At 42.5% G+C, this 26,194-nt stretch overlaps 1 protein-coding gene across 7 annotated transcripts in view; it reads left to right on the top strand.

Annotated features, from left to right (window-relative positions):
• Nucleotides 1–26,194, top strand: part of Pkc53E (Protein C kinase 53E) — a 275,095-nt gene that overhangs the window by 101,613 nt on the left and 147,288 nt on the right. For all 7 annotated transcript variants that reach the window (XM_087346884.1, XM_087346883.1, XM_087346880.1 and 4 more), the window contains one exon: nucleotides 11,657–11,739. In XM_087346884.1, coding sequence (XP_087203010.1) covers nucleotides 11,657–11,739 — 83 coding nt within the window. The remainder of the gene's footprint in view (nucleotides 1–11,656; nucleotides 11,740–26,194) is intronic.

Below are 26,194 nucleotides of genomic sequence, written 5' to 3'. Positions count from 1 at the left end.
ATGGCAAACCACTTCTGGATCATCTGCCAAGAACGTATATGAACAGGTCCCAGTCCGAGAAAAGGATGGAAGGATCCTGTTCATATGGACCTGTCGGCAGACAGAACACTAAATAAAATAAATAAATAAATTATTCAGAAATAGCCACGGTGGTCTAGCGGTTAGAACGCTGGCCTTGTAATCCTGGGGTCTCGGGTTCGATTCCCGGTGGTGCCCGAATTTATAACATGTGTTGGGCAAGGCCGTGGTCTAGGCAACACGGAGTTTTCCTCCGGGGGCTTCCCCGGTTTCTCCGTGGCATCCCAACAATTACTCCATTCACACACAGAAGAAGGCAATGGCAAACCACTTCTGGATCATCTGCCAAGAACGTATATGAACAGGGCCCAGTCCGAGAAAAGGATGGAAGGATCCTGTTCATATGGACCTGTCGTCAGACAGAACACTAAATAAAATAAATAAATACATTATTCAGAAATAGCCACGGTGGTCTAGCGGTTAGAACGCTGGCCTTGTAATCCTGGGGTCTCGGGTTCGATTCCCGGCGGTGCCCGAATTTATAACATGTGTTGGGCAAGGCCGTGGTCTAGGCAACACGGAGTTTTCCTCCGGGGGCTTCCCCGGTTTCTCCGTGGCATCCCAACAATTACTCCATTCACACACAGAAGAAGGCAATGGCAAACCACTTCTGGATCATCTGCCAAGAACGTATATGAACAGGTCCCAGTCCGAGAAAAGGATGTAAGGATCCTGTTCATATGGACCTGTCGGCAGACAGAACACTACAAATAAATTACACGATAGTACGTGCTTTTTGAATTACAATCTTGAGATTCTTACACCGGTTATTCATAAACAATTAAATAATTTCAAAGAAAAATTGGATCGTAAAATTGAGTAAAACAATTGAGAGTGTAATTGTACATGATATATGTTGTGCAAAGACGGGCAAATAATGCATAATAATTGTGTCTCACATTTCACTGCATGACGTTACAATATAATCTTGTGCACAGTATTAATTGTTGGAACCTAATTGGCGGGAAAAGCTGAAGATTCATTTAGGGTGCCAAAGTACCCTTACGAAGTCTCTAAGGGTACAAAATGTTTCTTTAGGGCAGGTTTTTCTCCGAGTCATTCGGCTTTCCGTCGTCAGTATTTTACCACCGCTGCTCCGGATTCAATAATATTCATCGGGTGTTCAATAAAATGTTTATATATACAGGGTGAGTCAAAAAATATGTTTGGAAAATTTAAGGGCATGTTCTCGGAACCAAAAAGAAATTCTATTATCGTGGGGTCGGAAATACTTCTCTACCTAGACGTTATAACTGAATTGAGAACACACATTCCTGTAAAAAGTGTTTATTACGTTGTATCTAATACCGCGATTTTGGAAGAGATATTCTAACAGTGGACTGACGAACACACTCGAACATATCAGGGCTTATTTTAACCGTGTTATATGCAACCCATACACGTTGGCATAGCTCCTGCTGTGTGTTAACTGGCCGGACCTGCAGTCCCTGGACTTTACCTGTGGGGGTCACTTGAAGTCCCTGGAGTATGTTTCGCTACTTACAGCAGAAGTAATACTTCATTTCAGTTGTAATTACTTCTTGTAGTTTTGCTTAGGGCAGACTAATTTAGGCGAATTTAGGGTCTTTCTGGAATCACATAAGATGAGACGTGGCATTTTTGACAGTGGCTATCACAAAAATAGCATCCAAAATACAATTTCGTGACTTGGTGCCCTCTTTTGAAAATGTTCAAAAGCAACTGAAGATCGCCCTTGAATAACGTGGGAAGTTAGAATGAAGTGGGATACTGAATTGTGGCATTGTTAAAAATTCTGGATGTTCAAGAAGGGCGAACTACTCTCGAAGTTTGTGTCAGAACATACCGAAGTTCAAATATACGACGGTTACATCACTGTTTTTTTAGACGTCGTTCTCATCTTGCGTATTGGTTCCGGGGTAGAAAAGGCATAATTTATAATCACGAAATCAAGAAAAGATCCTTGTAATGTACCGTATTGTTTTTATGGGGAAGAGTATTTCTTTGTTACTGATATCTGTTTTGCTTGTAAGACGAATTAATTCATTATTAATATTATATGGATTTTTCATTGATACGTGCGGTTACTTTAAACCAGTACAAGTAGTCTTTGAACAAGATAATCGTCACTAGTGAATATTTTTAACAATAAAATTCATATTCTCAAATATATGGTGTCTATTTTAAACGCCTGAAACGTCAGCTTCAGTGATTGACATTTGTGGGGAGGGGGTAAAGAAAGGGCTCGTTAGGGGCGAAGTTCCATAGAAAAATGATCTCACTCCATCTCGACTATAACGTAACTTAATGTCCATTGCATTACTACGAATTACTGCCCGCACTGGTCCCAACCGCCAGAATCAAGTCCTTGCTGGCTACAAAGATCCTACTGCCTTGATCGTCGGGGCACATGAACCAGCCAAGTAGACGTATGATCCAATATGCGTACCGCCCACAGACACGCGAAATCTGTTTATAGCATGTAACGCGTATTAAAAAAAATTATTTCAGAAATATCTGTAGTGAATATCCTGTAAAATGGTAAATAGTTGGAATAATAATAATAATATGTGCTCTCTACATGATACAATTCCGTTTAGAACGAGATAAATATGCTGAGGTGAGTTCGATGAGGTTTGATGCCAATAGGAACACGATTTCACGTTCATGTCAGTAACATCTACGAGATTGTGGAGCCTGTAACATGTGACAAAGTATTCCGTCACTGCGCGTACGAACACATTGAACGGGACAAGGAGCCGAAACATCCATGTAGTGGACGTTTCGTAGTCATTTTCAACTCGGGATGAGCTTGGCCTTGCAATGTGGTTTCAGGATTTTCCGAACACCTCACAAACTTTGTCCAGAAATCTGCAACATTCATACGGTTTCATAAGCCTTTTCCTGATGGCCACCTTGATGCCGTATGCACTAGGAAATAAGTCACATTCGATTATAACGAGATCCAAGGGACAGGAAAAGTGTTCGTTATAACCGTTATTGTGGCTGAATGTTTCATACCGATACAGGACAATTTCATTGGTTGGTTTGCCAGGTAATTTCTCTCCCTCGGTCTTATCAGAATCCATAACATTATGGAAGAGATAGAAAAGAGGATTAAGAGATTGGGTGGAAAACAAAATGTCCAATATCACGTGCACCCGCAGCGTAGGACACGCTCTATTCAAACGAGGCCGTGGTGAACGGAATCATTCTGCCCTCCCCCGCCATGGGTAACCATCTAGATCGCTCTACATTTGCCGTGATAACTGAGAACCCGCGTAGGCCCTCGACACCCCCGCCCTCAGGGTCTACGAGGATTTCCGCTACACCACAGGAACCAGGACAGTGCTCTTCGTGAGGCGTACAACTCTAATTGAGACTCTGAGAGCGGAAATCGAACCAAACGCTATGAATGTCGACTGTGGATATCGTTAAAAGGGTTAGAAATTTCTATCGATGTCATAAACGAGCAAAGCAATAATAGGTCTTAGTCCCTCGTACGGCTGGTTATAATGGCTTGAAGATTTGCTCGTTATACCCGTGAAACTCTTAGATACGTGATCGCTTTCACCGTGAAATGTTGAGCATAAAATACATAATTTCCAACCAAATCTTCTCTGTTTTCTCGTTATAAACGAGTTCTACTGTACTACCATTTCTCCTTTTAGAAAAAAGTACACTTTTATCTGTGTGGCTGTGGCAGACATCTTTTGTACTTCTATAGTCGAAGCTTTACCTCCGAAACTCTGAGCAGCTCTGTTCGTGTTAGGGGTTTTTGTATCCCTTCGGCCCGCTAAGTCGACTTTTGATTTCAGCTCAGATTTCGTATAAAATATTATCCCCTTGATTCACACATACTGCGATGTGTAAAAGAAGCCTGCACATTGCCAAAGTTGGTAGTTGGTAAATGTGTAGGTCTACCTGTCACGTGTTACAAGACGTGCAGCGTCACATGTTCCACGATGTGTATCCATCACGTGTTGCAAGACGAACACGTGTATCCACCACGTGTTGCAAGACGAACACGTGTATCCACCACGTGTTGCAAGACGAACACGTGTATCCACCACGTGTTGCAAGACAAGTTCTCATCACGTGTTGCAAAACGTGTACCTAACCCTCTGTCGTCGGCTTCCAGATCAGCGAACACTACGGTCCAGTGGCACTCCTACTGCTTCGTATTCTAGAGGTCTCTAGTTCGATTCTCACCCCGGAAGGCTGACTGAGGTCTTAGTAGTTTTTGGTCGGGGTCATGGGGCAGATGGCGCCGTGACATTGTGTACGACTGCCTCCTTTACGATCCCTTTAAAACGCTGTGCCTCGATGTACTCGTATTTCGTCGTGGCATAATGGTTAACACGCCATCTTCGTATTAGGGAGGTCCCGGGTGTGTCTTGGCCAGGAGGCCGGGAAACCTGACAAAAGTTTTTCGTCATTTTCGTTGCACTTTCTTTTACACTTTATATTCACTTTCGACAAGTCTTTGACTCTCGATCGGAACTGTGCGTGCCAGTACAAATTAAATTTTCCCTCAAGTCTTTTTTTAATGGAGATTCGTATGTACATTCTGCACAGTTTGAAGCCCCGTCAAATGAGCGAAGGATAAATTAATTAAAGTCAAAGTTCCCTTTATAACTTAGTTTTCATTTGGATGTAATTTTATATTGTGAGCTTCAGAGCTGATGCTGACATTTGTTGAATAAATTGAGACTTCTGATTGTTTCCCAGCGTTTCGGACGAACATACTACTTCCATCTTCATGATTACTCCAATGCTTACTATATACTCCGTGGTTCAAGAAGTGTACCGATTTTGAAGCTGTTCTTCATTCGCTGTCACGCGATGTAATCCGAGGCAGGAGCAGCTCTAGGCAAAATGCAAGGGAATTCGCGTTGGTCTTTCTCAGCCGCTACAACAAACCAACGTTGCATTCACGAAGAAATTTTGAGAATGAAGATTTCCGTCTTCTGGGTTGTTGCGCTGTGTAGTCTGGTAGATGTTTACCAACGTTTCGGAGTTCATACTGCCTCCGTCATCAGAGTATGAAGATTTCTGTCTTCTGGGTTGTTGCGCTGTGTAGTCTGGTCGATGTTAACCAACGTTTCGGAGGTCATACTGCCTCCGTCATCAGAGTATGAAGATATCCGTCTTCTGGGTTATTGCGCTGTGTAGTCTGGTCGATGTTTACCAACGTTTCGGAGTTCATACTGCCTCCGTCATCAGAGTATGAAGATTTCTGTCTTCTGGGTTGTTGCGCTGTGTAGACTGGTAGATGTTTACCAACGTTTCAGGTCATACTGCCTCCGTCATCAGAGTATGAAGATTTCTGTCTTCTGGGTTGTTGCGCTGTGTAGTCTGGTAGATGTTTACCGACGTTTCAGAGGTCATACTGCCTCCGTCATCAGAGTATGAAGATTTCTGTCTTCTGGGTTGTTGCGCTGTGTAGTCTGGTCGATGTTAACCAACGTTTCAGAGGTCATACCATCGATTCATCGCCCTGATGACGGAGGCAGTATGACCTCTGAAACGTTGGTTAACATCGACCAGACTACACAGCGCAACAACCCAGAAGACAGAAATCTTCATACTCACCGCTGTGAGAACCTCAAGTCTTACAAATTTTGAGAAGATCTCGTTTTAGGAGGTTTTGCTGGCGGTAGCATTCACTTCAGAGTGTTAGTCTTCCGACCTTCTACAGGTAGTCCTCGATTTACGCCGGTCTAATTTGCGCCGATTCAGAATAACGCCGATTTTGAAACCAGAAAGTTAAAAAGTGGAAAAAATATATTTTACTATTATTTATAACGTTTTACAATGTATCTCGTACTCATTCTAATACTAAATCTTAATTCTTACATCGCTGATTTTGAATAAAAATTATAAATACAGTCATCTCTGCAATTACGTATGTTTCATTAACGCGAATTTCCTCCAATGAGATCGATGAATCGGTAAAAGCTGTTTTTGTGAAATGCAAACTTTTACATATGCGAGTTTACTCTTATGCAATTTCATTCCTGGCACTTTAAACTTTCAAAGGACTGATTTAATCTCTGCGGAGGTACCGGGGTTATTTTTACTACGCGATTTTCTATAGGTCGGCGTCTTACATGAATGCGACTATCGCGTAACAGCAGAGATGACTGTGCACATCAATCGCATGAAAGAACCGCAGTCAATCGCGGGGACCAACGAATTGCCGATTGTAAGTGTATAAAATATATTTTTCAAATTCCCTTTATTTTATTTACGTTATTTCAGAGCTTTAAATGTAATGCCATTATATTACTCGTCAATGTTTGGGTGCTGGGAACGCACGTCATTGACTTCCGATTGATTTACATTATAAAAGAGTTTCGATTTACGCCGGTTCGTCCAAGAACATGTACCCGGCGTAAATCGAGGGCTACCTGTGTTTAAAAAAATATGATTCGATTTTCAGTTTTACTCCTTTTTGCGTATGGAACTTTGGCGGTCACCCTGAGGGAGAGATACATGTGGAATAGGGTCCTGAGGTAGAGATGAAGGAACATAACTGCATAATGAGGAGCTTGAAAATTGTTATTCCTCATGCATGGGTCATGTAGCACGCATGGGGTAGCTTTGAGCAAGACAAATTTGATTTTAGCGATTGAGATGTGTGAGTGTTCGCTGGATTCATCTGACTGTGATTTCTATTTCCATAAAGGCGAACAGTGTCTTTACTATCTGAGGAAATGTTTGCTTCCCAAGAACATCTCTGCTCCGTGGAGTAGCAGATTTTGGAAATGTGCGGAACACAGAGTAACTCACTACTGTTTGAAGTTTGAAGGAGAAGAAGCTGCCAGTGGCCGCGTAGGCCATCTCGAAGTGCGTTAACTGAAGCCACAGCAGGTGGGCTTATTGTGATCATTGTCATACATCATCGCTGTCAGCTTATCTCAGGGAATAAAGCCCAACATTTTTGTTATATCCATTGACCTTGAGAGACGGCTTGGCTGTACGGCAGTTGTAACGCCCGGCTGTGTGGCAGTTTCTTATCTCAGTCCCTGCAAGTAATTTTCGTTACTTCCACTAGGTACTGTCCACAGATCACGAGAAAATCCCTGCTGGGGGAATGTTTACTGCCTGGTGGACTAGAGGGCTGCTATTGGTGGGAAGTGTGATACGTCAGAGTTTTACGCTACTACACAGACTGAAAACATCAAGCAGTTACGAGTAGCGTGTAGTGAGCGCACTTTTAATGTCTTCTGTGGTGTTGCGATAATATTCTAGATTAAATCGCTGTGCCGCTGTGAGGTAATCTTAAAGCTGTACCCATCAGAACACATGAAAGCCTGTCGTCTGTTGTTCGTTCAGTGGTTGTGGAACGAATGCTTTTAGGATCGGTCGTCACTCACCGCGAAATCTTGCGCATGCGCGTATATCGAATTCCTAGCAGGGATTTTCTCCTGTTCTGTGTTCTGCGGGTGTTGCGATAATATTCTAGATTAAATCGCTGTGCCGCTGTGAGGTAATCTTAAGGCTGTACCCATTAAAACACACGAAAGCCTGTCGTCTGTTGTTCGTTCAGTGGTTGTGGAACGAATGTTTTTAGGATGGGTCGTCACTCACAGCGAAATCTTGCGCATGCGCGTATATCGAATTCCTAGCAGGGATTTTCTCCTGTTCTGTGTTCTGCGGGTGTTGCGATAATATTCTAGATTAAATCGCTGTGCCACTGTGAGGTAATCTTAAAGCTGTACCCATTAGAACACATGAAAGCCTGTCGTCTGTTGTTCGTTCAGTGGTTGTGGAACGAATGCTTTTAGGATCGGTCGTCACTCACCGCGAAATCTTGCGCATGCGCGTATATCGAATTCCTAGCAGGGTTTTTCTCCTGGTCCGTGGTCTGTGGACCAGGATCGCTTCCGCTTTCTTTCTGATTTGATCATCCACAGTCCTGGAATTGCTCAGCGTCTGTTACTGAGGTTATAATACGTGAAGCTGTGCCTCCATTATACCGTATTTAATCAAGGCGTGTAACTAAGAAGTGAGCACCAGGGATCAGATAGGTTTCGCATGTGATGCTGTGCAGCACGGGTTTTTTGTGAACCGCAGGCCGCATGTGGTCCTATTTGTAACTGACCTGTGTCGACTCGAGCGATGCAAAACATTTCGCTGATTTTTTTATTGTCGTCAGTATCTTGCAGTAACAATCGCTGTGAGTGACTGACATGTAGAGAAATGGGATGAACCTTACTGGCAAACACAGGAGAGATATCACGACGACTACTGATTTTTTAAAGTAAGTTGTTGATTGGATGTGAACCTGTTCATGACAGACATCAAATTTTAGTTAATTGTCTTGAAGTTTCAATAAATCGTCGACATTCACGATTGCAACCTTATAGCCCCGAACTCGATAACCAAGTTGTGAAACTGGAGCTCTGTGTAGAAAACGTTGAGAAGCCCAGTTCTTCGGGGTGAATGTTCAGTATATTTGGACTTGGAAGATTTCTGTCTTCTGGGTTGTCGCTCTGATGACGGAGCCAGTATGACCTCTGAAACGTTGGTAAACATCTACCAGACTACACAGCGCAACAACCCAGAAGACAGAAATTTTCATACTCTGATGACGGAGGCAGTATGACCTCTGAAACGTTGGTAAACATCTACCAGACTACACAGCGCAAGAACCCAGAAGACAGAAATCTTCATACTCTGATGATCGAGGCAGTATGACCTCTGAAACGTTGGTTAACATCGACCAGACTACACAACGCAACAACCCAGAAGACAGAAATCTTCATACTCTGATGACGGAGGCAGTATGACCTCTGAAACGTTAGTTAACATCTACCAGACTACACAGCGCAAGAACCCAGAAGACAGAAATCTTCATACTCTGATGACGGAGGCAGTATGACCTCTGAAACGTTAGTTAACATCTACCAGACTACACAGCGCAACAACCCAGAAGACAGAAATCTTCATACTCATCGCTGTGAAATCCTCAAATCATACTTTGACTTCTTGTTATGCAGTCCCGCACAATAGCTGTTATATACGAACTCGAAAACATTAGTCTTTACTTCGTATTCTAGAAAGTGTGCTTTGTCGTTCGTTTATTCATTCCTCCTTCATCCGCCCCTCATTCTGAACGTTCGTTTTTGATCGTGACTGTACTCCATTATAATGTTATTACGAAGTGAACTGGCTCTTGGTTGGTTAATGCACGGCGTCCACGCGGTGCAGAAGACGCTCTGGTAGTTGTGAGTTACGCTGTATAAGCACCTTATGGCGTGTTTAGAAATGAAAGAATAATGTATTTAGCAGGCCCATGATGTGTGGGCTGCAGATCTTATGTTTGTGAGCTTTCCCATTTCAGTACTTGTTCCAAATCAAAGATTTAAAAGGAAACTGTGTCTTGTGAAACTCCTGTCATATTCCAAGTGTCAGAATTCGTTCGTTGTCCTTTCCTGATTCTGACGACATTTGCTGAGTGCTTTGGGTCCCTTGTTACACAGTGTTTCTGGGAGAACGATTTTGAATGATGAATTTAGTAGGACGTGTAATGAAGGTGTAGTGGTCTGCTTTATAATGCATACTCTAGTACGTACTTGGAGAAATAATGGTTAGTCGCCCTGATGATGGAGGCAGCAAGGCCCTCTGAATCATCGGTAAACTTCCGCCAGACTACACAAAACAAAATTGGTACTTGTGGGTTATCGGGACACATCGCTTTAAAAATAGGTTAGGTTAGGTTAGGTTAGTTGTCATTTATTGAAATAAAATATAATAACTTTCAAGTATATGTCATTTATCCACACACATTAACCTAACCTAACCTAAACTAACGTAACCTAACCTAACCTAACCTAACCTAACCTAACCTAACCTATTTTTAAAAGCGATGTGTCCCGATAACCCACAAGTACCCAAAATTGAAATGCCCAATTATTTTAATCAGTTTATTTTTTACTAAAATATAAAGACTATTAAAATTTGAAAGCCTTTTACAGATTTAAATTTATCTTGGTGTGCTCTGCTTACGTGACATGCGTCGAACAAAGTTTATTTATATTTAAGCCGATTTAAATAGTCGTAAGGGTCTTAAGTAGGCTAAACGTATGCGAGGTATGCTTTGATTCTTTCGTGAGAATTTAACAAAGTCCATACTCAGCACTTCTGTTAAACAAGTTTCCTTAATCAGTAAACGAAGGTTCTGGTTTCCAGTACCGGGCTGGAGACCAGTGCAACTGAATGAATGTAAAATGTACGTTTTGATATATACGAGGTGCGATCGGAAAGTTTTAAGACTGCGCGTATAAAAACCCGTACACTTATCTCAGGTATTAAATTCATCCATCACCCTCGAAGTAGTTCCCCTGGGAGTGAACACAACGATCCCAGCGCCTCTGCCAAGCCTGGAAGCATCCCTGGAAATCTTTCTTTGTCAGCCTGTCAAGCACCATCTGGGATTCTGCCTGAATCTCTTCTATCGTCTCAAATCTCCTTCCCTTCAGCTGAATTTTCATCTTTGGGAAGAGGACGAAGTTACACGGAGCTTAGAAAGGAAGTTGGGGTCGGTTCTTGCAAGATCTTTGAGCTCCTGACAAACGAGAAGTCGATTCTGCTTCTGGTCCTCAGACAGGATGCGTCGCATGTGGAGTTCTTCCTTTAGAATCAGCTGACAGGTCCCATAGCCTATCCCAACAATGTCGCACAAGTCGTTGATGTTACGACGTCGATCTTCGTGAATGGCCTGCCGAATCTTCGTAACATTTTCGGCCGTTGTGCTCGAAGATGGTCGTCCAGAACGCTCGTCATCATCGACAGAGGTTCGGCCATTTTTAAAACGTGAATGCCACACAAAAGTTTGTGCACGACCCATTGCGGACTCCCCAAATGCTTGCTTTAGCATATAATAGGTTTCCGTAGCCGTTTTGGCGAGTCTTTGGCAAAATTTGATGCACACGCCATTCCGAAATCGCAGGAGGGTCGGTGTAATGCACTACCAAAACGCCCGTAACTAAGAAAGAAATGCTAATTCGATGATGCCGGCTGGCACACTGATTCACTATGAATGTTGGCCGCACCCCCTAGCGGCAGAAGCTCGTACTACATCCAGTTCGCCCTCTATTGACACAGTCTTTAATCTTTCCGATCGCACCTCGTATTACAACGCCGGCATATTGTGGTTATTAAAACACCTCAGCTTTGTGGTGGGACTGTTAGCGGGGATTAATATTGGATTTCTGCACGATTTGACGTCTAGACCAGGTATTGTCATTGGCTGTAATTAATTTGATTCAGTATCGTGTAATTTGCTTTGAGATACACAAGTTTCTGAACATATTTGTTGCATCACTGGGTTCAGGAAGATGTCATAAAGACAGTAACTAGTTTGTCTGATTACGTGACGAGCAAACTAACAGAAGACCCTTAACTGCTACTCGTACTAGTTGTCATTCCTTCTGTTTTCGAAGTGATTGCCAACCACAGGGATCCAACCTCATCTCCTTTGAACTGATACGTGGATATGATTTCTGTTGAATAGAATGTGTCTTCAAGAAGAAACCCGCCAGTTTGCCCCCTCTACTGATTTTGATTATCATTTTGTTTTCTGTTGCAGTGTGCAGCTTCGTGGTCCACAAGAGATGCCACGAATACGTCTCTTTCACGTGCCCCGGCGCAGACAAAGGAGCCGACTCTGATGTGAGTACTCTCGAAGCCTCTCCGGTTGGAGACAACGTCGACACATCCGCGTGCCGTGTTTGTCTCCGTCTCGGAGTTACAATTCAGATTTCTATAGTTTTTTTTTTTGCGTATGGTTACAGAACTAACTTCTCCAATCCGCGGAGCGATCTCTGGTTTTTTTTATTAATCGTTCCGGAATACGTGAATCTAAATGGGCGCGAGGCTTCTTCCGGAACCAATCGACTTCGGTCACTCTTGTTTTGATTATGTGTTCATGGGTTAGAACCCTACGATGGATAAGTCAGGATTCGAAGGAGGAAGTTTCGCTCTGTCCTTGGGTTTTTTAGAGGTATTTCTGTTTGACGAAGCTTAGGTCACTGCAAAAAGCCCTCTCGTTTATGTGAATTGTCCTAGAAACGAAATGAATTCACGCAATGATGGCGGCAACTTAAAAAATCATTTTGAGGCCTGTACTGTTTGTGGCTTGTCTAATTTTAAGGCAGACATGGCCTTAGTGAGAAATATTAAAAGTAACTTTGGCTTCCAGTATTTTATGTTTGTCGAAAATGACAATTTTCAAAGGTTTTATACGGTTATTAAGTAGATTGAATAAAAATTTTCTTGGATATTATCCATTGTCTAGTAAATATAAAACGTAAAACGACGTTTCGGTGATGGGACTCTATCCCTATCTCCGGTCCGGAGATAGGGATTAGCTCTATCTAGTGGGCCCAACTGTGTAGGAACCTGAAGACGGAGATAGAGTCCCATCTCCGAAACGTCGTTTTACGTTTTATATTTACTAGACGATGGGTAATATCCAAGAAAATTTTTATTCAATTGACTCTTCACCATCGTCAAGAAGTTTTAGATTTGGTTATTAAGTAATTGTCGTCTCCTTTCATGTGGCATCGTCATAATAATTTTGCTAACATTGGGCCACGGTTCTGAAGACGGCTTTTAGAACTTTACAACTTATAATTTTGAAGAAAAAAACCCCTGTACTTGTTATCTCTAACAACAAATCTGATCTTATAGAAGAAATAAGTTCATTGGGTCTAAAGATGGCTGTATTTTGGATGCTGCGTCTTGTAGTCTGGTAGACGTTTACCAGACTACACGGCGCAACAACCCAGAAGGCAGCCATCTTCAGACTCACCGCCGTCAAAACATCAAATCCTGCTCATCATGTCTAAGCGGACAATTTCGTCCTTACCGTTAAGGCGGTTAACGGAACACACGTGGCGGCTGAAGATAGTTCTGTGGCCATCTCACCACGTAGTTTAGGACACGTAATAGAAATTATTTTCTTTGCAGGGTGACAGGGCAGCGTGTTTACTTGTGTCTCCTGTTTCTTTGCAGGTGTACTGTGTGTGCGTGCGTTTGTGTGTGCGTGCATACTCTAGTCTTGATGCTTGGCACTTGTGTATAAGTGTAGAATGGCAGAGTTGTTGCCTGTGTACGGCTATTGTAACGGGAGAAGCATGAAGGTTGCATTTGGGTTCAAGTCGAAGTTATCCCCACACAAGAGCAGATCTTAATCCAGTCTTGTAGCTCAGTCAAATGTTAGTTTATTTTTTTGTCCGTGTTACCTGCAATGACAGTAGATATAGAATTAATATTTTACAAAAAGATGAGTTTGGGCAATTAATACTGAAGAAATTACTTATAATAAACCAGAACTTTTCACTAACTGGTTATTACGGGCGTACACTACACTCACTCACAGGCTGACTGCCAGCGACTGACGCTCTCTGCGGGCGGGAAAAAATTCACGCATGCGCATAAAGGTCCCCTACAACCACACCCCCCCCCCACACCACACCGGAGGACACCACCCGTGCTTCATTTGTTTCCGTGGGAAAAATTAAGGTCGAATACATTTTGAACAGACCTCGTATTGTATGGAACTGGATGACTTTAGGGATTAAATTCATGGAATGATCTCTAGAATATTTCCTGATGTATCACCAAGTATAAAATCGGCTTTTAGGTATACTAATGATACGATATATTTCTTTAGAGATAATATTTTCTTTGAACGTAATGAATTTACGAACACGTTACCTCTGGTGAGAAACAGCCTTTCGGTTTTTGGGTTAAAGCGCTCAAAAATACCTCGATTCTTCTTTGATTGTTCTAACGCAGTCTAAATTGGGTGGGGTTGTAAAATATCCCTTTTCAAACTGAATATTTCTATAATTTCTTTCTTAAATGACACTAATTTCGTTTTTAGTAACCGGCCTGTCATCGTAATTAAGAGGCGGAAATACTATTTTTATTATAAATTCTTCTCCGGCCACAAGCCGTGTAAGATGGCTTTATGGTTTCTTCATTAAGCCACCTTACACGGCTGGTAGCCCGAGAAGAATTTATTATACTTCATAAGATAGTGTAATTGCGTCATATTGTGAATATTATAACAATTATTTATTTTAATCCGTCTTATCACAATATTTAAAATTTCTTATAATTAAGATAATAAAATATCATTGATGTTCCATATCGATTGATCGATTTAAATTTTGGAACATTTTACACAACATGTTTCAGTTTATATAAAACCATCATCAGGTGTAAAATATCTACGAACTTAAAACTCAAATATGATTCCATTTGGTGATGTTTCATGCCATTTGTTTTTCAATTTTGGGCGAGGTGTTGTCTTTTCTTAAATTTTATCAGATGTACATATCGGTCAAAGATGTAGGAGTGGTTGTTCCGATATGTCCAGAAGTACTACTGTCTTCGTATAGGTGTGGGTCAATCAATCATATTTGAGTTTTAAGTTCGTAGATATTTTACACCTGATGATGGTTTTATATAAACTGAAACATGTTGTGTAAAATGTTCCAAAATTTAAATCGATCAATCGATATGGAACATCAATGATATTTTATTATCTTAATTATAAGAAATTTTAAATATTGTGATAAGACGGATTAAAATAAATAATTGTTATTATACTTCGTCTCCGTGAAAGTTTTAGATTACGTTATTTTGATTACTTGTCTGTTTTGTTTTGTTAACAAATATACAGCGTTCGGAAAAATTACACTGACCTCGAGAAATACAGCTCAGAACCTTCGACATTCTTTTTTAATCCAATAAAATAAAAGGCAAAGATTGCAATACAGCAAAGAAATTTCATTTTTATTTTAATGTTGGCTTCGTGTTTTTCTCTTGTATACGAAAATTGATTGAGAGTGCTAGGAGTCGCTCGCTGTTTATTGTGTAGTCTTTTAATTCCACCCCCGTCCTGGACCGTGGTATCCTTATGGATATTATTATATTAATACCAGTGAGATAATCTGGGCATGTAGCTGGAATGTTGGATACATATTTTATAGGCCGTACCCTCATCTAAACCCACTACTAGGGTGACTGGAAGAGCTGGAGGGAGTGAAAATGATTTTAGAACAAGAAATTGATTTGATCTGGACACAGGCCGGACTTTAAAAACTGAGAAAATGCCAAGACGCTACAGACCACAGTTTGTAAACATTTCTTTATCTTATGGGCGGCAATGCGTGTAAGTGTTTTGGCGGGACCAAACTTTAATCAAGCCACATCAGGGCCCATTTCATTTAAAGACTGACATTTATTGATTATCATAGCAAATCACAGGGTTTAACGGGAGCTTTAACGAAGATGTCTTCTGGGTTGTTGCGCCGAGTAGTTTGGTAGACGTTTACCGACGCCTCGATGATGGAGGCAGCAAGAAACTCTGAAATGTCTGTAATCTTCTATCAGACTACACGGAGCAACGAGCCAGATGACAAGACATCTTCAGACTCACCGCCGTTAAAAACTCAAATCATACAAACGGGACTATAACGTTTAATCTCAAACGGTTAATCAGAAGATGTAAATGTTTTTTTGTTTGGGAATGAACACAGTTTCTATTTTTGCACGATCGGGTAAAATTGTGGCATCTGTTACGTTCTTTCTCAAATGCTTAATCCGAAGTCTTGTTCTATGACTTGGGGGGGGGGCAGTTTCCTTCCCGAGAAGAATTATTGGAACTGCTTAATCACCGTTAGTTCATTTCCCTTCAAAAATATACCGCAGTTAGTCGTCAGTATACGAGGTGCGATCGGAAAGTTTCAAGACTGCGCGTATAAAAACCCGTACACTTATCTCAGGTATTAAATTCATCCATCACCCACGAAGTAGTTCCCCTGGGAGTGAACACAACGATGCCAGCGCCGCTGCCAAGCCTGGAAGCATCCCTGGAAATCTTTCTTTGTCAGCCTGTCAAGCACCATCTGCGATTCTGCCTGAATCTCTTCTATCGTCTCAAATCTCCTTCCCTTTAGCTGAATTTTCATCTTTGGGAAGAGGAAGAAGTCACACGGAGCTTAGAAAGGAAGTTGGGGTCGGTTCTTGCAAGATCTTTGAGCTCCTGACAAACGAGAAGTCAAGTCGATTCTGCTTCTGGTCCTCAGACAGGATGCGTCGCATGTGGAGTTCTTCCTTTAGAATCAGCTGACAGGTCCCATAGCCTATCCCAACAATGTCGCACAAGTCGTTGATGGTACGACGTCGATCTTCGTGAATGGCCTGCCGAATCTTCGTAACATTTTCGGGCGTTGTGATCGAAGATGGTCGTCCAGAACGCTCGTCATCATCGACAGAGGTTCGGCCATTTTTAAAACGTGAATGCCACTCAAAAGTTTGTGCACGACCCATTGCGGACTCCCCAAATGCTTGCTTTAGCATTTCATAGGTTTCCGTAGCCGTTTTGGCGAGTCTTTGGCAAAATTTGATGCACACGCCATTCCGAAATCGCAGGAGGGTCGGTGTAATGCACTACCAAAACGCCCGTAACTAAGAAACAAATGCTAATTCGATGATGCCGGCTGGCACACTGATTCACTATGAATGTAGGCCGCACCCCCTAAAGGCAGAAGCTCGTACTACATCCGGTTCGCCCTCTATTGACACAGTCTTTAATCTTTCCGATCACACCTCGTATATAAGAACCATCTTCATCGGAACTCAAACTCAAGACATTGCCCGAGGTCGTGTCGTTTGCCCACATTCAAGCGTTGTTAGTTTCCAAGGTACAGAAAAGTCTTCACCCTGACTCCATCAGAGGACTGATTTTCGGGGTTGTGGCCTGTGCTCCTGATATTAAATTGGTGTTAGATAAATACTGGACATTTGAGCGTGGATCGGATATGACTTTGAATGCGGGCGTGTATGGACGCTACTGAATTTCTTCAGCAGTCGATCTTCTGAGATGTCAGACCAAGTTCTTCACTTGCTTACAGTGACACATCGCCGAACGTCGATACGGAATCTGTAAGCCGTGTTAAAGCTTCGTGTACTGTGAAACAGGACGAATTTAACGAACTGTGGAGTTGATTTTTAATGTATTAGAGTCTGGCCTTGATGCGTCTCTATCGTCCTAACTTAGAGCGAAGACGTATAGCAGATGTTGACATAAGAGTGTCGGCTTGTTTTTGCTCGTAAAACCGTAGGAAATATTTTTACGTAATTCGTTTCTTCGAGAAGATACGTCCATCAGCTGTTCCCTAAATAACTGGCCTGTCAGTACTCCAGATTGCTGTAATGAGTGAGTACCTGTACGTTCTTGAACTATTTTTTCTTTTGTTCAAAATGAAATCTTCGCTTTTGTCACAAATATTTTGTCCTTTGTCACACTTAACAAGTGACCTTTTTTTTTTGGATGTGTGCAGTTCGAATTTCAGCCTGAACTCCTAATATCATAAGTAATGTTTTTCGTGGTTTTGATTAGTCTCCTCCAATGACGTGCCTGGAAAGTATTTTGAAATACGCAACTTCTGTCTTATATCCAGGTCTCTCAATTCCATGAAACGCGATCATCCTGTCTTGTCACGCATCGCTAAATAGTCGCTTTATGTTGCCACAACGCTGTTATACAGGGTTAGTCTAAATGATGTTCCAGATTTGAAACACATGTTACTCACGTTTAATGAAATTCAGATGAACAAAATTGGTACCGATGGAAGGAGAAACTCTCCAAGTTTATGTTGGCATACTTCGCGCGGCCGCGTAGTAACACTGTTCGCCGCTAGGGGCGATATGAGAGAAAATGTTTTTTGTGTCGTGGATTTCCACGTTCGCCGGTCTGTTATTAGTATGCAACGGCATATGAGAACCAAGTTTGCGGCAGATTCACCCAGTGGGCGTACAATTCGTAAGTGGTATTCCGAATTTAAGAAAACGGCCGCCCGTCAGTAAGCGAGGAAACAAGTGTCTGGGAGGAACTCGACTAAAGGCTGGGTGTGTTCCGAGTTACCAAGGGGGCTCACATTGAACACCTGTGATGAACTGAAACAAAACTTGGAGAGTTTCTCTTTCCATCGGTACCAATTTTGTGCATCTGAATTTCATTAAACGTGAGTAACATGTCTTTCGAATCGGAAACATCATTTAGACTAACCCTGTATATACAATTATGCGTCTATCATATTTCAATTCATTCTGAGCAGTTCGGTACCAGTGAAACGTAACAGGCTTTACTTCTGCATGGCGGCTGACAATTGACAGCAAACTGCCAACAGAATGACCAGGGATCGGTCACTGACATCAATTTCTTGGTCTTATTATTTCCTCCGTAGGATGCTTGAAACGGAGTTTGAAAAATGTATCGAACGTTTTCATTAGAAACCTTGAAGGGAATTAACCAATTGGAAGACCTAGACTCAGATGCTAGGATAATCTGAAAATTAAGCTTAGAAACAGGATGGGAATTTTAATTTGGCTTAAGAAGAGCATCAGTGGCGTGCTGTTATGAACAGGACAATTGCACATTAACTTCGGACATCGAGAAGACAAAAACAAACAAACCGAAATATCAACAACAGAGCAGCTTCATTTTAAAGCTTACGCCTATGTCGTAGACTTCCATGTGACCATGCGCTTGTTCTACTTTTCTGTAAGCAACAGAGACCCCTGAAACGTCGGTAAATTTCTACCAGACTATCAGGGCGATGATGGAGGCAGGAGAGACCTCTGAAACGTCGGTAAACTTCTACCAGACTATCAGGGCGATGATGGAGGCAGGAGAGACCTCTGAAACGTCGGTAAACTTCTACCAGACTATCAGGGCGATGATGGAGGCAGGAGAGACCTCTGAAACGTCGGTAAACTTCTACCAGACTATCGGGGCGATGATGGAGGCAGGAGAGACCTCTGAAACGTCGGTAAACTTCTACCAGACTATCATGGCGATGATGGAGGCAACAGAGACCTCTGAAACGTCGGTAAACTTCTACCAGACTATCAGGGCGATGATGGAGGCAGGAGAGACCTCTGAAAAGTCGGTAAACTTCTACCAGACTATCAGGGCGATGATGGAGGCAGGAGAGACCTCTGAAACGTCGGTAAACTTCTACCAGACTATCAGGGCGATGATGGAGGCAACAGAGACCTCTGAAACGTCGGTAAACTTCTACCAGACTATCAGGGCGATGATGGAGGCAGGAGAGACCTCTGAAAAGTCGGTAAACTTCTACCAGACTATCAGGGCGATGATGGAGGCAACAGAGACCTCTGAAACGTCGGTAAACTTCTACCAGACTATCAGGGCGATGATGGAGGCAACAGAGACCTCTGAAACGTCGGTAAACTTCTACCAGACTATCAGGGCGATGATGGAGGCAGGAGAGACCTCTGAAAAGTCGGTAAACTTCTACCAGACTATCAGGGCGATGATGGAGGCAACAGAGACCTCTGAAACGTCGGTAAACTTTTACCAGACTATCAGGGCGATGATGGAGGCAGGAGAGACCTCTGAAACGTCGGTAAACTTCTACCAGACTATCAGGGCGATGATGGAGGCAACAGAGACCTCTGAAACGTCGGTAAACTTCTACCAGACTATCAGGGCGATGATGGAGGCAGGAGAGACCTCTGAAACGTCGGTAAACTTCTACCAGACTATCAGGGCGATGATGGAGGCAGGAGAGACCTCTGAAACGTCGGTAAACTTCTACCAGACTATCAGGGCGATGATGGAGGCAGGAGAGACCTCTGAAACGTCGGTAAACTTCTACCAGACTATCAGGGCGATGATGGAGGCAACAGAGACCTCTGAAACGTCGGTGAACTTCTACCAGACTATCAGGGCGATGATGGAGGCAGGAGAGACCTCTGAAAAGTCGGTAAACTTCTACCAGACTATCAGGGCGATGATGGAGGCAGGAGAGACCTCTGAAACGTCGGTAAACTTCTACCAGACTATCAGGGCGATGATGGAGGCAACAGAGACCTCTGAAACGTCGGTAAACTTCTACCAGACTATCAGGGCGATGATGGAGGCAGGAGAGACCTCTGAAACGTCGGTAAACTTCTACCAGACTATCGGGGCGATGATGGAGGCAGCAGAGACCTCTGAAACGTCGGTAAACTTCTACCAGACTATCAGGGCGATGATGGAGGCAACAGAGACCTCTGAAACGTCGGTAAACTTCTACCAGACTATCAGGGCGATGATGGAGGCAGGAGAGACCTCTGAAACGTCGGTAAACTTCTACCAGACTATCGGGGCGATGATGGAGGTAGCAGAGACCTCTGAAACGTCGGTAAACTTCTACCAGACTATCAGGGCGATGATGGAGGCAGCAAAGACCTCTGGAACGTTTATTCAAAAATGCCGTATCCTATACATTTCGATAGGATTAATGAACACAACAAGAAACCATGCGGGTTACCTTAGGTTATTACCTGTTTGCGTCAATCTGTCAGTTGTCTTCGAAATTTGAAGGATGTCTTTGTCACTAGTGCAACGAGTGTTAATTGTCGAAATTACCTGACTCGCATCTCGTTCTTGCGTGACTTGCGACATTGAGTGTAGGAATACATTTCCCGATTCTCCTGTGCCAAACAAATCGACAGCATCTCGTCTGGTGAACCGTTTCCATGACGCAGGAAGAATGCTGGACAAAAACACATTCTGGTTGACTTTCAGTGTAAAGTGACGACGCACTCAGCGGAAGTTGCTGAGAAAGCTTTCCGCTGTCTGGATTACCCAACGGATGTGTACGTAAAGCTACGGAGATTTTAAAATTTTATGCACGAACAAAAAGGGACCTCATTACTACAGATTGTTTGCACATTCATTCTGATGGGTTATTGACATTTTGAATAAACTTTGTCGTTGTGATGAAACATGGCTCCACCTGTGAGGGTATGTTAATGGCCAAAACAGCAGAACATAGAGCGGTGAAAATCCGCTTGCCTTCCGCGACACTCAATTACGCTCCTTAAAAGTCGGAGTATGGCGTTCTGCTTCTCCACTGGGAATAATTGGTCCCGTATTCTTCATTGAAACGACAACAGCTGAACGTCGCCAGGATTTTGTTTCCATTTTGGAAGTTGACGAACAAGACTCCTGGTTTCAGCACTGACATGAAATTCAGCAATGCACACGTTGAGAGAATTGTTGGTGGTCGCATTATTTCTGGAGACTTGTGCCCCTCTATCCCCGGATTTGGTACCACCGGATTTCTGTCTTTGGGGTTCTTTTGAAGGAGAACGCGTACGGAGGCAGCCCGCGTGCTTCAGGAGAAGCGATGCAAACTACTGAGCTGTGTATTTGAAATATCACTGCAAAGACATTTCACCAGGTTGTGTCGGACACGAGGAACGGAGTGGACGTTTCCAATACATAGTATAATGTTTTTTTCTCATTGCAGTGCAATTAATTTTTTGACGGGTAGAAAATGTGTCACGTATGGGTTGAGTGACTTATCGATCATCCTGAACAATCTATCAGTCAGTGGAATTTAAATGTTAAGTTGTGCGTTGTTGGATTTCGAATTGTGTTATGCAAATGTTGCAAAATTTATTTAATAATTTGCATAACATCTGAAGTAGTGCTTTTTCAATCTTTCGCGCTTTTACGCCCTATAACTTGCGCAGTAAGGTTTTGAATATCAGTTGCACTCTGGCCAACATTTTTATGAGCTACATGGGTGTTTGTAATATTCCAAGTAGATTATGTTGCATCTAGGTCAGAGTTATATGAGTGTTTTTGGAAGATGAAATCTATTACATATTTTGGTGGTGGACGATGAATCTGAAGACGCTGAAGTACTTTTATTTTCGTCATTTCTTCGCAGTTTATATTTCTTCTCAAGCCACTCCAGAATTACCACTCTTCCAGTGCCAGAGTGTGACGTTTTTTCGTTTGTACGAAATGGTACGTAATATTGTCTAACACTACTGGACAGGTTTGTGGAAGATTGGGAACTAGAATTTCCTCCTCAACCGACCCCAAGATTCTTCGAAGTTTATTTCTTCGTCTTTGGTTACAGAATGAGGCGTGTCTTTGGAAGTTCAGCATTTACAATTTTCTCCCGCTGACCAGCACTGTCGAACTTTGTCAAAAGTTTCAAATTTCCATTTGACTTTCCTTGAGAGAAAGTCTGTGCAGCTTTGTTTATGGTGTCCCGATCTTCATTGTGGACTTAGTTTCTGAATCCGAAGACGACTTTAGTATAATATAAGGGTGCGTGTGTGATGATTTCGAAGAAAGTGGAGTTTGAGGTTTTCACGGCGGTGGGTTCGAAGATAGCCCTCTTCTGGTTTGTAGCGCCGTGTAATCTCGTAGACGTTTACCAACGTTTCAGAGGTCATACCATCGATTCATCGCCCTGAAGACGGAGGCAGTATGACCTCCGAAACGTTGGTAAACATCTACCAGACTACACAGCGCAAGAACCCAGAAGACAGAAATCTTCATACTCTGATGACGGAGGCAGCATGACCTCTGAAACGTTGGTAAACATCTACCAGACTACACAGCGCAACAACCCAGAAGACAGAAATCTTCATACTCTGATGACGGAGGCAGTATGACCTCTGAAACGTTGGTAAACATCGACCAGACTACACAGCGCAACAACCCAGAAGACAGAAATTTTCATACTCTGATGACGGAGGCAGTATGACCTCTGAAACGTTGGTAAACATCGACCAGACTACACAGCGCAACAACCCAGAAGACAGAAATCTTCATACTCTGATGACGGAGGCAGTATGTCCTCTGAAATGTTGGTAAACATCTACCAGACTACACAGCGCAACAACCCAGAAGACAGAAATCTTCATACTCTGATGACGGAGGCAGTATGACCTCTGAAACGTTGGTAAACATCTACCAGACTACACAGCGCAACAACCCAGAAGACAGAAATCTTCATACTCTGATGACGGAGGCAGTATGACCTCTGAAACGTTGGTAAACATCGACCAGACTACACAGCGCAACAACCCAGAAGACAGAAATCTTCATACTCTGATGACGGAGGCAGTATGACCTCTGAAACGTTGGTAAACATCGACCAGACTACACAGCGCAATAATCCAGAACACAGAAATCTTCATACTCTGATGACGGAGGCAGTATGACCTCTGAAACGTTGGTAAACATCGACCAGACTACACAGCGCAACAACCCAGAAGACAGAAATCTTCATACTCTGATGACGGAGGCAGTATGACCTCTGAAACGTTGTTAAACATCTACCAGACTACACAGCGCAACAACCCAGAAGACAGAAATCTTCATACTCTGATGACGGAGGCAGCATGACCTCTGAAACGTTGTTAAACATCGACCGGACTACACAGCGCAACAACCAAGAAGACAGAAATCTTTATACTCTGATGACGGAGGCAGTATGACCTCTGAAACGTTGGTAAACATCGACCAGACTACACAGCGCAACAACCCAGAAGACAGAAATCTTCATACTCTGATGACGGAGGCAGTATGACCTCTGAAACGTTGGTAAACATCGACCAGACTACACAGCGCAACAACCCAGAAGACAGAAATCTTCATACTCTGATGACGGAGGCAGTATGACCTCTGAAACGTTGGTAAACATCGACCAGACTACACAGCGCAACAACCCAGAAGACAGAAATCTTCATACTCTGATGACGGAGGCAGTATGACCTCTGAAACATTGGTAAACATCTACCAGACTACACAGCGCAACAACCCAGAATACAGCAATCTTCATACTGTGATGACGGAGGCAGTATGACCTCTGAAACGTTGGTAAACATCGACCAGACTACATAGTGCAACAACCCAGAAGACAGCAATCTTCATACTCTGATGACGGAGGCAGTATGACCTCTGAAACGTTGGTTAACATCTACCAGACTACACAGCGCAACCCAGAAGACGGAAATCTTCTAATGCTGTTTTTACATGATAAAATATTACCCAGGAGCTTGTAAAAATGTCGATTGAAGTAAACTTCATTTATCAACTGCTTGATTTAGTGGTGTTTTGTTGTATCGATTCTTCATCGAACCACGCAGGGTCTTCAATCACTTTAATCGCCTTCACGAACTTCGTACAAGAGCTGAGGTAATCCGACGTTTTCGACTGGGTTTTGTTCTCTGGAATGCTGTTTCTCTGTTCGGGTGTGTTTCTGGAGGTGTACAGAGAGAGAGATGTCGAAGTCGAATGTTTCCTTCGGACACTTCTGACAATCCTCAGGGTGTCGAGGTTACACGGAACATGAAGTTTAATGACACGCTTTGAACAAGAAAATACCAGTCGCCTGCCAATTCAGAATATAGTACGTTCTGTGAAAGTAATAAACATTTAGAACTTGCACGCGCGGGTTTCATGTGGCATCTGGTCAAGGACTGCCGTAAAATACAAGGTATTAAATTCGTTTCACAGATCAAGAATTATGTCCTACCTAATCAACTCGCTCAGGATCATCTTAGCTCATCTGTGTGAAATATAACAGTTGGAACAGAGTTGTTAAATAAGTGGAGAACCTGTCAGTGGCCTGAAACATTGAGTTGCCGTACTTAATTTAAAAATCCTCTGATAATTTGGATCTTTTTAATATTGTTTCTTTTAATTATGTAAAATGCATTGGCATTTATGCTATAAAAGTGTTGGCTTGCATTTTTTACATGGATTCTTCTCACTTGTCCGAAATAAGTAAGAAACAGTATTTTAATATTTTAATATTTTACGTCAAATCACAATTTTAATAAGATAATAAAATATAAAATATTTAAAATATCATTTCACGTTCCGCATCGAATGATCGATTTACAAATTGTAACGTTCTACCTTAAGAAACAATATGTAAGAGACTAACAAGACTGTTTTTGAGTAAATTTCTGCTGGGATATAATATCTGGTCAGTTTAATTAAAATTATCAGGTTTCAGAAAGCCAGAGTTATTTTATCATATAATAATAATAATTTACAATTTCATGTTTAATAATACACTATGTATTTATTTTATTTTGTATCTTAGTAACTCAGGTTCTGTTAAACATGAATTCAGCACAGCAATTGATGGAGAAATGAGAAGACGGAAATTGAGAAAATAATGAGGACGTGTGTTTGATACGCGGTGATCGAAAATCCACTCAATCCACATTAACATAGTTGATTGAATTGATAACCACACTTGCCCGTCAGAGTAGATGCTCGGATTGAGGCGTGGTACTTCGTTTTCTACTTTCATACTGGGACCGTGGGTTCGAATCCCACTCAGTATATGGATATTTGTCCCTGCCTTTCTGTGTTGTGTTGTCCTTACAAATGTCGAAACTGGTTCAGAGTTTCAGAAGCAATTCTGAATTGTGACACGCCTAATCCGTAATAGCATTGAGAAGAAAAAGGCGAATGAACACGACACTGACTGTACAGGAGTCCACGCAGGTCACGTGATGTAATCTGCTCGCTCCAGTCCGTCAGTTGTCTTCCAACATTCGAAGTGCGAGGATGTCTTTTTCACAAGTGCAGCGAGTGTTCGTTGTCGAACTCTGCCCGGCATCTCGTTCGTACTTCAGTTGCTGAAATGCGTTTAGGGATATATTTCTCGAATTTCCTGTGCGAAATAAATCGACAGTCTCTCGTCTGATGAACCGTTTCCGTTCCAATAAGGATCATCGTAAAAAGTTTAGAAACGGATATAAATAAACTTTTACACTTTATAAACAATTCCCATTTGTATGTTAATTCGTGAGCTCCGCTGTCTACAAAAAGAGGTTAATTGACCTAATAAGAAATCCTACTAGTCGAGAAATTACATTCTAAACTTGTTTTCTTTCGAACCAAACGTTCAAAGTTCCTGAAAGTGGTCGTCCTGCTTGACAGTCGCCGATCTCAGTGAGCACAAACAGATTCACTCGGTAACGTCTGTTGCTTCTCGCCTCAGTCCGGAATTCCTACGTTTAAAACACAATAGACACTGCATGGTTCCCGCACACACAGTATAAGTACCTTCATCTAGTAAGTAAAGTAAAATAAAGCTGCCCCACTACACGCCATGCAGGCGCTTGAGGGGAGAGATGGTACAGCTCCTACTCGTTCTCAACGTTGGCACCTGATGGGGTGAGTGGTCAGAGTCGAGCCCCGGCCGCGCTTTACCCACGGGAAAGGACCCCGGTACCCATTGGATAGGAGGGTGGGCCCCAGAGCCTA

This window comes from Zootermopsis nevadensis, unplaced genomic scaffold, assembly GCF_977971745.1.
Source record: "Zootermopsis nevadensis isolate Lab colony 2312 unplaced genomic scaffold, Znev_1.0 Znev_ptg000011l, whole genome shotgun sequence".
NCBI lineage: Eukaryota > Metazoa > Arthropoda > Insecta > Blattodea > Termopsidae > Zootermopsis > Zootermopsis nevadensis.
The sequence above is the reverse complement of the archived record's forward strand: the minus strand, read 5'-3'. Positions and strand labels throughout refer to the sequence as shown.